Here is a 17,922-nt window from a genome sequence, read left to right on the forward strand (position 1 = left end):
TAAATGCGGCTACGAGCAACACGTGCATCGTTCGTATGCGACGGATTCCCATGAGAGTGCACTTTTTAAGGGAACGAGTGATAGAACGACGCATGTGAGCGACGAGCGCGCGAAACTTCGCGTATTATTATTATTATCATTATTATTATTATTATTATTATATTATTATTATTATTATTATTATTATTATTACTACTATATTTTACAGAGTGCGGATATTAGATATAAAAATATGTATAGATAGACATACACACACAGACAGAGATGTACACGCAATTGCGAGCGCGCAAGTACGCACGCGCACACACGTACACATATTGTTCCGTTATCGCCGTTATACCATCCGTGTAACATAACATTGCGAATAAACTTGCAGTTTATTAACCGATCAAATCTGTGACTGTTCCCCATAAACGATCTATAAAACCTACATCTCTTACTGGAAATAAACATTTTCGTAATCAAAATCAATTAGCATATATAATTAATTCTATACGACAGACACATCTCAAGGAAGACTAAAGAAGACGAGACAAAGAGGTAAGAGGACTAGTCTGCAGAGGTAAAATTATTATATAAAGGTTATATAAAATGATTACATATATATATAGTATATAAAAAATTATTTTATATGTATACAGTTAGTCTGCTCTATAACGTAAGAAGAAAACATCGAAATTTTCGACATACATATCACTTTATTTTTGGATTACAGTCATTAATTGAAAGTTTGAAATAAAAAATGTACGTATATCCATATAAAATAGACTTGAGTACTCTCCATCAGATCGTCTAATAGCTTTAACAATAATGTTATTTCAAATTTCTAAAAAAATAATTTTTCTAAAAACTAACGAGAATTAAAGTCTGAGAAGTTGATCTCTAAAATCGATATATTTATTAAAAAGTATAGAAAAAAATTAAAAAATTGTAGTAAAAAAATCATTATAAAAATAAATTTGAAAAACCTACAATATATAGAATATTATTAATATATAATATTATTAAAAAATATTTCTTTATTATACTGCAATTTAGATTTATGCATTTCACCAGAGGCAAAATCACAGAAAAAAGCTTCATATTTCAAGAATTCTCAATAAAATTCAATAAATCCGATAAATCAAATTTAATGGAAAAGATCATAAAGTAACAATTGTATAAACTATATTCTGAACATGAATAAATTTATTAAAGCAAATTAATTCATGTATCAGTTTTTATAAATGTAACATTAAATTATTAAAAGATAACGATATATTGGTTTATAAAATTTATATCAGTTTATTAGTATCGTTTATATAATTAACTAACAATTATTAATAAATAAATAACAATGATTTTGATCACCAAGATGTATCATATGGAGTTATACATGTATAATTTTAATATATAAAATAATAAGTATTTAAAAAAAAACGATGGGTAACGCGATTATCATTTGATTTCTTAAATTTTTATTTTGTATGTGTGTTTGTACATATAATAATTAATTTTACTAATCTTTACTTTAATACAAGACATAAATAAACATGAATTAAAATGTAAATATTGATTATTATTTGAATATTACATATGAATATTCTACATATATTATGTACGAGCTTTGTTTCAATATTAACATAATTTATATTGTTTTGATAATATCATAAATATTTATAGATTTACTAATCTTTCGTTTCAGAATTTTTAGGATTATGAAAAATACTTTTGAAAAATATTGATCGTTTATTACCTTTTTCTCGGCAAATGATGAATTATAACAATAAAGATGTAATTGTACAAATATACGTTACAAAAAATAATTTAATATACATCATTCTAAAAAATAATAGGTCGCACAAAAATATCTAAAATAGATGACACGAATTGTGACACTGTCTGTCATCATCGTACTAACAATAAGTGATGAGCAAAGATAGGTTATATAGAGTGACATAAAGTGTTTGCAACTATATCCGTGTGTCTCCACTCATCGAGCGGCGAATGAAATATCGACGCACGGCTTTACTACGAAGTCCCGCGCCCTTGAACGAGGGGCGCAATTCTCAACGTGGCAAAATGACACCGCAGTGAGTATGCGCGAGCGCAACATCGGGTGGTTCCTCTATCATAATCATAGTACATCTCATCCACCATTCTCTAATCAACTGTCGCTTAAACATATACCATCCCAAGACGAATATCATCGATAACTTATACTATCGATCCGTCATCGATTAATTTATGCCATACGAATCATTCTAGATACGCGTGTTACAATTTTACAGATGATAAATATTGTAATCTTTTGATCGCACTTTTTCTCATCTTTTTAAATTTTTGCTCAGACAAAGGAAAAAAGAAAGGAGGGAAAGAAATAACAGAAGGGAAGAAAACTGTCAAAAGAGGAGATCGCGTGGGAACGCGCGTGCGCTCGCACCACACGTGTGAGAGAGTGCGTGGGTATGCGCGTTGCTGGGAAATCGACTGGGGCGGGCGCGGCGGGTGGTGGAGCGAAAAGGTGACGACAAGGAGAGGAAGGGTGGAAGAAGCGGACGCGCGGGAGAGAGATAGATAGAGAGAAGGAGGGAGAAAAAGAGATGGAGAGAGAGAGAGAGAGAAGCGGACAGATACGATCGGGCGCGAAGATTTAGTCAACAACGCGCGACCACCTGTAGTTGTAGCCTTCCAGCCACCCCTGAGAGAACGACCCTTCTCCGCGTCGCGCATTCCGTCCCGCGATACGAGCCGATATATCGCCGACTGTTTGAACTCCTAGTTGGCACATCCTAGTCGGGTCGCGCGAAGCAGACAAAACCGCCGAAGGTCATCGACGACGATAAATACGGGCGGAAACGTAACGCGGGAGAACGGCTACAGCATCAGAGCTCACTCTCCGTCCAAGGGCTGCGGCGTTGGCGGCGGCGACGACGACGACGACGACGGCGGCGACGACGCTGGCAGGAGAAGGAGGCCATCCCAAGATACCGTCCCGATCCCGGAACTTCTTGTAGCAAGTCAGAATTACCACCAAAATGAAGACATCCTCGTTCTCCCTTCGCGTGATGCGCCGGGTGAGTAAGAAATTTTATTCTACATCCGTATTTTCAGTCGTCAATGGCTGACTGCCGCCACCGCCGCTGCCTCCGCCTCATCAATTTCGAAAGGCGTCGGATAGGGTTGCTCGCTCGCTCGCTCGATTCAAAGTTGTCTCGTTATTTCGAAAATGCGATTATATAAATGTAATATAATATAGAATTAATCTCTTCAAACATGGTCCATTTTATTATGTAATAAATCAAGAAGTAAAAATTATTGAAACTGATATTATATACTACGAGTCTATTAGGTTTTGATAGGAAAGTCACGTTTTTTCTTCTACGTTCACGATAATTTTTGATGACAGAAACACGGTAATAAACTTAACAACTTAAAGTAAAAAAAAAATATTAGATTGTTATATATTTATATCTACATGTATATAAATATATAACTATTTAATATTTTTTTACTATAACTATTCATATCACCTTCTCGATTATTTTTCAATATAATGTTTTGAATAACGTCATAAATACGAGTACTGCTAATTTTGGATGCATTTTGTAGATCTATAATACGTACGCTTTCTAGAGGATAGTTATTCTACGGAATTTCATTTTAATCAGCGATTTAATTGAACGAGCACGGAGCGAGATCGATGCGACGTATCGTACGGTACATTAATATTTATGAATTTCCTTTCGCCTAGTAGTGGCGTCTAATCGAAAATTCAAGCTCTATCGTGGACGTGCTCAAACAAAGATCAAAGTTAACGGCATAATTTTACGAAAAAACCAAATCCACAGAAAGAAGCATTTTTTGTTTTAAATAAACGATTACGCATCAAGAGTGAACACTCGATAGTACCGAATGAAATCGAGATGTAGCCTTTTCTCGCGAAAGGTACATTTGGATAACTCGATCGTTGTCGGAATTGATGATCGTGTAATTTGATCGTTACATTTAAAAGTTCTCGAATTTCGATTGTCGAGCGCACACGCTTTTAAAAGGCTCTCCGTTTATTCAACGCTTGAAGCAGCATTGTCTTTCACCTCAAGTACCTAGGATGTGTCTATTCTTAAGAGGCGAGAAAAGCGCGACAGCACGACTGTGTTAAACCAACACGAGCAAGCTTGATTTCCCATCGATTCACAGAGATTTATCACATCCTCTTCAGATTCAGTCAAGAGCGCTAAAATCGTGAACGATCCGATCAGTAATCCGATTAAATTGCCACCTCCTCTTTGGTTTTTCAAAAATTATAAAAAAAATCTCACACTAAAAAGAATATAATAGTACTATTAAAAAGAAAAAAATAATAATTTTAATAATACTCTGATCGATTTACGATAAATTTTTTTTCTACAAGTCTGACACAATTATTATTCGATTAATTATCATTCCTAAACTATTTAGTGTACATATTTTTTTTTTTTTATAATAAAAAGTTGATTTAAACCTCTCGAAGAATTCTATTCGTCAATAAAATTACTTTTACACGTTATGCGAATATCACATTTTGAAAAAACGTGAAAAAAGACTCGTGACTCAAAAATAAAATTTACAGATGATAAAATATATAAAACAAAAAAATATTGTGTATAATACAATATATATTTTATTAGTCTACATGATTTCGGAAAAATTTTCTGCAATTACGCTGTGTATTCTAATAACAAGAAGAACGAATAATCTAATCAATAAATTTGCTCGTAAAACTTGCAAAAATGCAACTTTCTTTACTGTGATAAAGTTTTTATAGCATGAGAGAATATTCGCATCGCAACGATTCACGTAATATTGCGTAAGTCAAAATAAATCGTGTCTTTTTAATAAAAATGTAACTAAATAGTTGCCCTCGCTTCGAACAAGATTAAAAAATGGCAAGCCTTCATTCGTGTGATTTTTGCATCAAAGAACTTGTATATGGTCGATTTTTTCTTTCGACATCCATCGGTGGGCGTATACCAGTCGTGTCACATCGTAGAAAAGCAAGTAGATGTGCGCGAAGGACGACGAGAGAGCGAGAGAGACAGAATTTTATCCCGATATATATATTTCCTCCCGTTTCCCAGGCACCCGTATGGCCGATGGAATTCTTGGGTACGTGGCAATCCGGGACATGACCTTCGCGTCGTCTTTAACGATCTCGACAGTTTCAGCGCGACAACGGATGTATACTTCTATGTACATACATCTTACGTCTCAGACTAAAGATTTAATTATGTGCAGAAATGTTAATGTAAGATCTTTTCTTGTGTCGTACAAATTTATAACGATAATGTTATTTGGCTGATTGTTACAATTTTAATGTTATTTTTCTCGTGTTACTCCGCTTTAAAACATATATTTAATAAATGTGCTTTATATAGCACAGAAAGGGTATTATTTTATAAAGCATTATCGTATATTATATTACCGTATCATCAAGATATTAATTTGATAAAAATTTCTTTTTTCCTCGATTGTAAAATACGAATATGAATATAAATGTATATTAAAAGATGTTTAGAAAATGTTATTTCCTTTGATTTCCCTTCTCTTCTTTTATTTTTAATCGGTAAAGTATTTCGAAGCAATTAATAATAAAAAAAGAAAATTTGCATTAAAATTAATAATAATAAAAATTTGCATTATATTGACGGAATTATTATAGCAAATGTATTATTTATAGCATACTTCAATATAAAATCTTGGCAACCTTTAAATGGAAAAGGTTATAAAAGGGCGACTGACACATTCGTTAAGCGGCAAGGTTGGCTCTCGTGTTCAGCCAAGTTTCGATGTTAATTTATGGCATACGCTAGGGGCTTCTGCTCTGCAGAGTGTGCCGCTATAACACGATATCGTCGCCGCATAGTGTTAATATCAATAATGGATAGTACTTGTTCGTGTTACAATCCAAGAGATATCTACCTCGATGATGTGACATTGCGCCAAGTTAAAGCCGCGCGAACTCTGCTTCGGTCGCAATGACAAATAAAGACAGTTGGCTTATCTTCTTGTTAAATTGATAATGTAAAATGATAGAGAATGTCATTACTTAAGCACGAATTTAACGATAATATTCACACACACACAACGTATATTAACACATTTCTCCATTCTCTCTTTCCTCCATATCCATATACATACTTAATCATATATAAATTGTTTGTTATTCAGTTCAAAATTTATACTTTATTTTTAGTTTTATTCATATCAGTTTCTCAACACAATTTCAAATAAACTTTTAAATAAATATGAATGATACATCTGTTTTCTTCGTACATAATTATTATTTGTTTATTCAATTTCTATAATTCAAATTCTTGTGTATTATGTGAAATATGGTAGCTAATGAATTGTTCTAAATTAATTTAATAGTCTCAATTTTCTCTGCATAATGAAAAGAGTTGATATCGAATTATGCAAGTTTTTATTTTTTTCCGAAAGTTGAGTTATTGCTACGATTTGCCTTGTGCTTGTGTTACAAGCGCTCTCTATTGAAACGAGAAAGTTGCGTCTGGAGAATTACTCTCTCATCATTCATTGACAATCGCGATAGTTTCAAATGCCTTGCTATTCACGAATTACGGTATAGAGAAAGTATTGGACTGGCCTAAAAGATAACAGCCCACCTGTTGCTAGGCCTATAATATAGGTGATGTAGTGAATGATTCACATTTTGCGACTTGCTATCAGAGGCTAATAACCAATATTTCGCGATCGCATGCATTTTGCTTTAAAAATATGATTGTCAACGCGTATATTACACAAATATAAAATAACCGTCTGAATGTAATGAAAATGTAGCGTACACGCGTCTTTATTAAAAAAAAAAAAATAATAATATAAATATAATAATATTAAATTATATTAAAAATAAAATTAATAATATTATAAAAAATAACAATATTAAATTATATTAATAACAAATATTATAATGAATATAATAATGCGAGTAAATGTGTAATCGAATAATAATAATCTACATACATGTAAATATACCGATTGCGTTATATATAATTGATTACATGATATTTGAAATGGTTTTATAGATGATTCAGCGATATCACCTCTCTTACATTTATTCAACCGCATGTAACATATTTTTTTCTATTGTACAGGCGCATCGCGGACCGGCGATCGTGCAGGTATCTTTAAAGTTGAGAAAAAGCTTGGGTCGTTTGTTAAAGCTATAGCTTAGGCGCCGCTAGATTAGATCTTAAACCTTAGAATGCCGTCATTTGCCGCTTTTATTAGCGCACATAACAGATCATAGTCTTCGTAAAACGTTAAATTCTCTCGCCGTCGAGCAATTAAACCGTTCAGAGAATTATCTTGGCGTAATCGTTCGTTGAATCTAACGCGATTCGATTAATCCGCTTATATATAAGCGTTCGTTATATCACATCTGTAAAAAACGTTTCGTATGTTGTAAAACATTTATTTGTCTCATTTGTCGTGGAAGTGTTGGAAAAGTCGCATGAAAGTCGCGTGACGTTCTCAATGACAATTGGATGTAGATCGTAATGTATCTTATTAACCTAATGTATATGCCGCCTATGTGTAAATGCAGTGATATAATTAAAAGACCTCGGTGCACGCGGAACAGCCTATATGTAGTGTAATCGCCTCATTCGCGCTAAGTGAGTTATATAGAAAAAGTAGGTAGTGCCAGGGTCGACCTTTGAAGTTATAGATCAGTGTTACTCAACTTCTGCACTATAAAAGCATATTTTTTTTCCCCCGCTTTTCTATACATCGTAAGATATCATAAAAAATTGCAAATATTCTTCTTCAATTATAATTAAAATTGAGAAACACTGAACTGTGAGATCTATATAATTAATTTGGAGAAAATGTTAAAGTTAGACATATTTTTCTACTCTGTAATTTTTGATTAAAATTCGTATGTTATATCTTATATCTAGTCTGTAGTTTGAAGTAATCGCGCATAGCATGAACGATATATTAAAATGCATGAAACTAAGAAAAAGTATTCGTAAAAAGTAGTATTCGTATAATCAAAAGTATTTCAGCATGTTTCAACTTTTACATAGAGAACCGTACTATTATGTAATATGTAATATTATTTTTATATTTTAATGCGTAGCATCTAACACATTCTCATTTAAATCTTAAATTCAAAACTTATTCTTTCTTTTTCGAAAACATTTTTTAATTTTTATTCATTATAAAAGATGCAATCCTATTTCTATAATTAAATGAGTTCTATCTAATCAATCAATAATATTAAATCAATAAATAATTATTATAATTTAATTAAAAGTATTTTTTTACTTGATCTTTATAATAATTCTCATCTTATAATAATTTTTGATTTTATAATAATTATTATAGTAATTATTTTTAATAATTATTTTTAGTGTATATATATATATATATATATATATATATATATATATATATATATATATATATATATATATATATATATATATATATGTATAAATATACATTTTTGAAGCAGAAATAATACGCATGCTTTTGTTTCTGGCATTGCTTTCGAAATATCTACTCTTTGAATTATTTCTTTCGATTATTTTCTCTTTCGAACAGTGGTTTTCAAACGGTGCATTCTTCAAAACTTTGATGTATAGATATTAATAATGTAAAACAATTAAATATTATTTCTCAAAAACTCGGTTTTTATTCTGCATTTAAATTTGTTTATTTACTCCATTCAATTTTATTTTATTTATTCCGTTTAAACATCCTTCGATTTGTAGAAAAGCGTAAAAGAAAGTATTACACATGTAAAAAAATGCAAAAACGATGCTGCAATTAGTACACGTTACTTTGAACGAAATACGTTTGAAAAGCACAGATAATTTTAATCGCTTTTAAATTATATATCATAATCAGCGGTATAATACATATCCACACTTCATGTTTAAAAAATTGTTTCTAATACATGCCTTTTTCTTTCTTTTGTAGGTAAGTGCATTGCACAGTGCAAAACTTTCGCAAACGGTCGGTAAGTCATAGCTCTTTCCTTCTTGAAAACTTCCCGGATGCTGTGATGTCTACGTTTTACGAAAGAAGTTTCCGGTATCACCGCATCAGTCGGTATAAGCGTGAACACAATAAACGAAAATCCGCTCGAGTCGTGAACGAGTTACCGACGCGTGCGTCACCCGGTATATATGTCGGTACTATGTTATTGCCGTACTACTTGCGGATGAACATTCAGGACTGCGACTACTCATGCCTGCCCATATTCGACCGTTTTTCCATGTTCTTAGAAATATTTTACCTTCCTCACGCAATCTTTTTAATTCTTATTAAACACCAACAGACGACAACTTTGCTCTTATATATGGCTACACGATACACGAGTTGCATATCACGCATTTTATTGCATTAATTACATCGAGCAGATTATGGATCAATAGCAACTTGGGATATTTTTTAAAACAGCTGTTTAAAGAGCGTGCAAATTTCTTTTAAACAAAAAATTGGAGTAATTGTTGATGACAAATTTGCTGGATTATCTGAGAGTTTTTAATGATAATATTCAATAATGATATTTAAATATTGGTGTAATATTACAAATTAAGAAGCAATCAACAATTCTTGCTGTTATAATTATTATTTTAATATTTATCGGACATATAGATGAGAATTGGCGACCATTATCAGACGTAATAATAATAAAACTAAATTTTCAAGTTTGTATTTTTCGACTATGCATTTTTTTATATTCAAAGAGCCTTTCTTTTTAATATAAAATGTAAAAAGAAAATAAACAAAATCTATTATATATATATATATATATAATCGCGCATACATATCAAAAACATATACTTTACGAATAATAAAAAATATTAAAATATAAAATAATAAAAATTTTAATAGTAACGTATAAAATAATAAAAATCTTCCAATAAAAAAAACGACCATATAAAAAACAAAGAGACTTTAGTCGCAATGGCATTTATCGAAATTTATTCGAAATCGTCCAATAAATCCAGCCAATAAATCAACAACCATATAAATGAAATGAATTATTGACTCACCAGTCGTATATCTCGTTTCCTTCCTCTCTCTTTCTCTCTGATCACTGTTTTCGCTCTATTTTGCTTCTTTACTTCAGATAGTTATATTCCCGATTGCATATCCATTTGTATATTGCATATACACTGATAATTCATGTAACTGCTGTAATTGATCTCAATCAGTTTTCACGTAACTGTAATCATAAACATAAAACGATTATTCGATAAAAATCATTTTTAGAGAGATGCAGCAAGAATATACGAGATAGAATTAACACATGGAATGTGAAGAGCGAATTGCATTTTTCACGTGTTACCATGGTAGCGTTGGCGCGAAAATAATATTATATATAGCGGGAATTTCGGCTTATAAATATATCAAAAAACACGCTTACGGATCAATCGATAGGTAAAACTATAAGTCGTCACTCTTAAATCGGCATTTCAGACATTCGTTCACACAAGAAAATGTCACTATCGATAAAACGCGACCGATAATAATGGAATAAGCGTGCTAATATTACTGTAATAATTACGAATAATTTAGAGAGAAGCGAGAAGAAACGCGAACGTCTCGAGAACCGGACACAAAAATCATCGCGATAATCATTAATTTACTCACATTCTTGCAAGACTGAAACTTTCAAATTCCGCCATGTACGACGTCTCGGCAGATAAATTATGGACGTCGCTCCAATAATATCGAAAGAAACATCGCGATTGCGCGGATTAATAAATACACCGAAATAATCGTTCCTTGTTCGATTTGACACTCCCGATACTCGTTCGCACGCACGTATAATTCACTACGAGTCAAAAGAAGTCACACGAGACAGGCGAATGTGACTCCACCGCAGACATGTATCTTAATGCAAGTAACTCTTTCGAAGTACAATATTTAGGAAAGACTTAGGGTAGGTGGGATGGGAGGGGGGAGGGGGGAGAAACGCGGCGTATTTCACTGATTGCGTTTCCCGCGCGTTACCATGGTGACGTGGGGCGAGATTATTATTATACACGGTGGCAAAAATAATTCTGCCGTTGCTATAAATATTTGAAAAATCATTTCGTTAAATCGCGTTTACGGATTAATCGATACGTAAAAGCTAAAAGGCCGCCACTCGAATCGGCACTTTGAACGCTCATTTATACGAAGAAATTATCTTTGATGATTAAAACGGTACTGGAGGTGAGGGGAAGTGAGCATTATTTTCGATTTCAGATGCGCCGATTTAACGGTGTCTAACGGTTACGGAAAAATTTAGAAAGGATTGGATGGACGGGAAGAAAATAATAGTGAAATAGTTTTGCGAAACGTCCAACGGTAACACAAGAGAGAGCGCCTTTCTTCCAGGAAAAGTCCGACGTAAAAAGACGGCGCGACAATTCACTCGCGTTCCGCGAAAATTGCATCTTTCAAATTTCGCCATGTGCAGCGTCTCGGCAGGTAAATCATATCAATGTCACTTATATCGAAAGAAACATATGGTATTATTGCGCGGACTGATAAACAAACACCCTGAGACAGTCAACCGTTATTGAATTTGGCACTTTTGACACTCGTTCACACGCAGAAATCACTTTCGACGGGTAAAAAGACGCGGAGAGAACGTGATTCCGTCACGAACTAGCGCTCGGAGCTCGGAAACGATTAGAGATTAACGATCACGGAAAATTTAGATAGGATTTAGATAGATGCAGTGAGAGTAAATATCGTTTCGAGAGAAAAGGATAGAGCTGTTTAACAATTATGCTGTCCTTTTCTAATGCAAGAGTATGGATGAGCCTGTAGAGGGGGATGCAAGTGTGCTCCCTCTACTTCGAACACAAGGAAAGAGGAAGGCAATAGAGAAAGACGAAGAGAAGGACATTCCTGCGTCTATGATTGGCTGCTCTTGTACCTCCTACTTAGACAGAGAGACATACACCTACATAACGTCATCTCTTTTCTTACTGTGTCCGCTTCTTTACCAACGGTCTCTGCTTCTGTGTATGAGCGCGACACCCGTTTTTTTCCTGGAAAAAACGGGTAAAAAACTTCTCGAAATGTACAGAGAGAAATAAGAAAGCGAGGCTCGAGCGACATTTTCGACGCTTAATTTCTAGTTTTCACAGTTAAATATGACGAATAAGTAAAATATAAAATTAGAATTATTTTAATAAAGAAACAATATACGACAGATTGAAACATATAAATATAAATGTAACGCATTTTATTAATAATGTCTTTTCTACGCGTAATCGTAGCGGCATGAAATTATTATTACATATGGCAAATATGTTATTTCGACGATTTTGATATTAGACACAGTTGCAAATAAGGACTAATCGATGCACCCTTCAAGACTATAAAATTTTTTAGTTTAATTATGATAATAATGTGTTATCTAAGGTAGTCTAATTAAATTATATATCTATAGAAAAACAAATAGGAGACATGATTCGACATGCGATAATAATTGAGATATCAGTTGCGAAAAAAATTGAAAGGAAAAGAATATATTCGTCAAATACTCTTATTATAAATTCGTTTTCTGTAAGTTTCACAAAAAGCACAAATAGTGTTAGACAAAACTTTAAATTAAATAACACGAAATTTTAAATTTATCACACAATTTTTATATATTTAAAAAAGCCTTGACTTGTTGTAATTTATTTCTAATATTAATAATTCAGAATATTATAAATGAGTTTATTCATATAATATTAATTCCTTTATTCATATTAATTTATGTTTACATTACCCAAACACATTTCACATGAATTTCGCGTTATTAATTTAAAAAAATAATTTGTTACCGTTGCTCAAGAAGTAACGAATCGTTATAATTTTCTTTACTTTTTTTTTTGTACATACAATACAAATTTTATATAAAACTTTTTTAAATACAAGATCAAATCATTTAATACAAGAATCAAATTAAATTAAAAATTTATACTAAACACTAAAAATTTTTAAACATTATTTTACATTAATCAAAATGATATAATTTTGGATAGTGAAATCGGTATTAATATAAAGTGTGTAATCATTATGAAAATAATTTTGATAATAAATTATTTTAAATAAGAGAAACTTTAAAAAAAAATTGTAGACAAGCTTTCTTAAACACTTTAGATGCTGTAAATGTAAATAAAGTGATTTTCTTATTGTTAGTTTACTTTTAATAGATTTGTAAATATTGTCAAAATCGCTTTCTTCACGTCTCTTTAATTTTTTTTATTTTAAAATTCTAACACGATACGATAATTTTCATAATGTCAAATTCTTGACTGATCATTAAATTATCTGTTTATTTACTTAAATGTTTTTTTACAAAGTAGAAAGATACTAGAAAAAGATTCCAGTAATTTCTATGTGATACTACATTTCAATACTCTTATTAATTCCTAAGTTCCATTTCGCGAATATGTGCACATCTACACTGAAAAAAAATTTACTTAATCTAAAAAAATATTTAGTTCAATACGTTCAAACAAGTATTTATATAAATTAAACAAAAATATATTTGAATTAGTAATATATATTGTCTATTTTACTATTCAGCAATATATTTTATTGATTCAAATATGTTTTTGCTTAATTTAAATAAATATTTATTTGAACGTATTAAACTAAATATTTTTTTAGATTAAATAAATTTTTTTTTCAGTGTACAGTATATGTTACATGTACCATATAAAATGCGCGCATATGCATGAAACGAATAATATCTGTTTTTTTATTTGCAAATTATATTCGAAAAAAGTATAGTATATTCAAGTATATTCAAGTATATTCGAAAAGAAATGCCAGACGGCAAAGAAAGACCAAAAGAGATCTTAAAGATATTTAAAAGACATGTGCTGTCTGGAAAGTGACGATAAAAGTAACTATTAATTTCGTTACAAACAAAATTTGTAACGCTGTTACCGTGACAGTTACCAAAAAAAAGTAACGCGTTATTTCCCAACACTGCTAGCAGCTATAGTAAAGTTGAAATATTTTAACTTGACTAATAGCAATTAAAAAGAAAGAGAGAATAATACAAATTCCGAAGTATTTCGTGTTTCAGTTCGCCGGGTACTCTCGCGCTACGCTATAAAATAATTTTTATTTAACTATTATTATATATATCTTTATTTCTTCAGCTTCTGTCAAGAAGGAACTTGGTTGCCTACAAGATATGTTATCCTCTCGTCCATCCATACATATTTATCCAAATTTCACCCATTCCTATAGTTTATCACATATCTGTCTTATGTCTAACAATAATCAACATAAACATATCTATTCCTACAAAATTCCATAAAACATTTAACTCCTATAATAATAATATTGCACCTTTAACTTTAATTATTCTTTCCTCATCTTATTATATGCCGTTACTATTACCATCTTATCTTAAACTTAATAAGACCTATAACCTTCTATTAAACAGCTATTAATTCACAATCAATTATGTTTTTTTTCTCTCATTTTTCTCTTCTTTCTATTACTTCTTTTAAAATCTTTCCTTTCTTCTCATACAATTCATCATTCCATATATTAGCTAATATTTTCAATTCATTACCTAAGTCCCTAAACCAATCTCTAACTACCATACATTATATTACATAATATTCCATACTACTTTACCTATTCTATCACATCTGCTAAAATTTTATATTCTTCCTCATCTTCTATCTCTTCTTCCTTTTCTTCCTCATCTTCCTCCTTCTTTTTATTTCTATTATTATTATCTATTATTCTTTACTACCTCTATGATTTAACTATTATTATTTTGATCAACTTTAAAAGTGTGGTACAAGCTTTTACTTAGATATCTTTTTACATCGTAAAGGTCTGTCTGTATGGTCTGTTATGTATGCCTAACACCATATGTCAAATTCCTACCATCACACATTAAAGCCGTATTAAAGCGCATGGTCGAGTCGTGTCTCGTTTCTTCTCCATGTTTCTCGTACTATTTTACTCATCGACAATGAATTTCACGTATAAAGTGTCAGAAGTGCCAAATTGAATAACGGATTTCAGTGCGTTTATCAGTCCGTGTAATCGTAAACGTAAAAGTCTTTTGTATGCATAAGCGACATTACATTGATGTGATTTACTTAGCGAGATATTGCAAGAATTCCAAAATTTTAATTACAAAACGCGAGTGAATTATCGTGGTTTATATCGTGCAGAGAATTTTTACATCGAATTCTTCTTGAAAGAAACGCCATTTTTCAAACCGTGACGTATCCATCATCGCGTTCTATATTCCGCGTTTTATTTATATATTCTCGCATATAAAAATAATGTTTATCAAGTTATCTGCGTAAATTTACCGTGAAAACTGATTAAGATCATCGAAAGCATCGTCTCGCTCGAGTATCTTTCTTATCTTTGCACGAGAAATTTTTTGCGCCACCTTTTTCTGGAAGAGTCGCGCTTGCATCGCGACGTAGTTCTTCTCATCTTCTCTTTCTCTCTCTCTCTCTCTCTCTACCTAAATCCTTTATAAAAATATGTACAAGTCCTTGAAATACATAGTTATAGTTGCGTACGATTCTGTAGCGAAATTGTGTCCTTGTGTCTTTTTACCGTAGAAAGTGAATATTACATGCGAACGAATATCGGGAGTGTTGAATCGAACAATAGGCGATTATTTCGGTGCACTTATTAATCCGCGCATTTATTAATCGATATCGTCTTTGAATATTTGTAGACATTCTTATAATATATCTGCCGAGACGTTAGCGAGACTGAAAAAGTTTTAATTTTGCAGATCGTGAATAAATTAATAGATTATATCGCATAATTTTTAGCGATCGTTTTCGAAACGTACTTTTATCGGGACATTCGCGTTTTGTTTTTTTTCTCTTTATACAATTCTTTTTTAATTATTTGTAATCATTATACAGTTACATTAACGTAGGTCTGAGTTTGCTCTGTTGTTTTCCGCATTGTTTTATCTTTGAAAGTGATTTTTGCGTGTATCTGATATGCCGATTCGAGTAACTCGGCTTATAGCTTGACGCAATGAATCTGCAAGCGCAATTATATATTTATATGCAATGTCAAAATTATTTTGCCGTCATATAATAATAATAATAATAATAATAATAATCTCACGCAAAAATGTTATCATGAGCAAGAGTAACGCGTGGGATACTCTATCGATACGTCGTGTTTTAGGTTTCGTATTCGTCGTACTTTTGCTGCGTCTAAAAATAATTTTTATTCAATTATCGTGAAAACTGAAGCGTCTTGAGCTCTTTTCTCGTCTTTATTTATATTGTAAAAGCTTATTGTATCCGGCTTTTCCCTGAAAAAGACGCTCTCTTATCATGACGCGACCCCTCTGCTTCCCTTCCTGCCCTTTCCCTCCCCCTCCCTCTATCTCAAATTTTTTCTAAATATTCTGTAATCTTTTTAGTCGCATTAGAACGCGGGTCTTGAATTTTATCTCTCGCATCTTTTTGTTCAAAATGAATTTTGCGTGACGTGAATAAATGTCGAGAGTGGCAAATTAAACAGAAAAATCTCAGTATTTCTAATAATTTGCACAATTACAATTATAATGCATCTTTTAACGTTTATAAACGGCATCAAATTAATCTACCGTCGTACATATGGATCCCGAAAGTTTCAGTTTAGCAAAAAGCGAGTGACTTAGTAAACAATTAGTAAAGTACATTATACAAACAAACATACAATGTGCAAGTGGATATGATAAAAAGATAGAAGGTACACAACGACACATTAATTTTAATGAATAAAATCGAGTATTCACAAATGTTGATTCGCAGTTCATGAAAGCGATTATAATAAGTCATGGACGATTGTTTTAGTCTTAATTATTTTTGTTAATTATTAATTACAATTACTGATCATTAGCATAATTATAATGGTTAATTATAATATATCTGCCATTTATTCATTGTATTCAATCGTTAATTAATTACGATTATTAATTACAATTATTAATTAATAAGATCTCAATTTTGATCATGTTACAATACAACAGCGTACATTTTTAACACTTCTTACATGCGATAGCGATAATTAAATATTTTATGTTGGCAAAATTAATGACTCACGTGGAACGCGAATCATTTTGAAGGAAATGCGACAGAAAAAGTTAATGTGCTCTTAAATTATAAATTATAAACTGACGTGCAAACTAAAAAACATAGCCGATATAACGCGTATATAAATATATTTGAATATTCACCTTTGCATGTATGCGTACATGTGCGCGCGAATTCAGATTACGACGTCACGCAAATTATGATGTCATCGCCGTCGAAAGTAAATTATATTTTAATTTAGCACACATTACTCCAAATCAAATTCTATTTTAAAAACATTGACAATTTAAAACGATTTATTAAACTATGCGTTATAATCGCCGATACATCGATAGTGTCGTGAAAAAATCTCCGGTCTCTAACGCGTGATTTTTTCTTTCTTTTGCAGGTAAGTGCATTACATATCGTAAAGCTTTCGTATACCGTCGGTAAGTCGGCTTTTTCCTCCTGAAAGCTTCCAGACGTGAAATCGTGGTGTAATTCTATCAGAGAAGCTCCTCAGGCTACCGCATCAGTCGGTACATTTGCGAACGCAATCCGCTCGGGTCATGAACGGGTTATCGACGCGCTCGTGTCACCCGGTATATATATATATATATATATATATATATATATATATATATATATATATATGTCGGTACTACGTTACTGTCATACTACTCGCGCACGCAAGACACGCGCTCAGGACCATATTCAGCTATTCGTTTCTATGCTTGTCTATTTGTGTACCTGAACCGGCTCTTCGGTTGCCTTTAGAAATGTCCGATGCCTCGCGCAACCCTTTCACTATTTCTTATTAAGCACCACATCAGGTGGGTATATAATTTTATTCTCT

At 31.9% G+C, this 17,922-nt stretch overlaps 1 protein-coding gene across 2 annotated transcripts in view; it reads left to right on the top strand.

Moving 5' to 3' along the window:
* The first annotated feature begins 2,620 nt into the window (after positions 1 to 2,620).
* LOC140676449 (neo-calmodulin) overlaps positions 2,621 to 17,922 on the top strand; it is a 47,834-nt gene continuing 32,532 nt past the window's right edge. The window contains exon 1 of one of the 2 annotated variants that reach the window (XM_072911532.1): positions 2,621 to 3,056. In XM_072911532.1, coding sequence (XP_072767633.1) covers positions 3,018 to 3,056 — 39 coding nt within the window. In that variant the 5' untranslated portion in view covers positions 2,621 to 3,017. The remainder of the gene's footprint in view (positions 3,057 to 17,922) is intronic. The other variant, XM_072911542.1, reaches the window with a different exon arrangement.

This window comes from Anoplolepis gracilipes, chromosome 1 (genome assembly GCF_047496725.1).
Source record: "Anoplolepis gracilipes chromosome 1, ASM4749672v1, whole genome shotgun sequence".
Taxonomy (NCBI): Eukaryota; Metazoa; Arthropoda; class Insecta; order Hymenoptera; family Formicidae; genus Anoplolepis; species Anoplolepis gracilipes.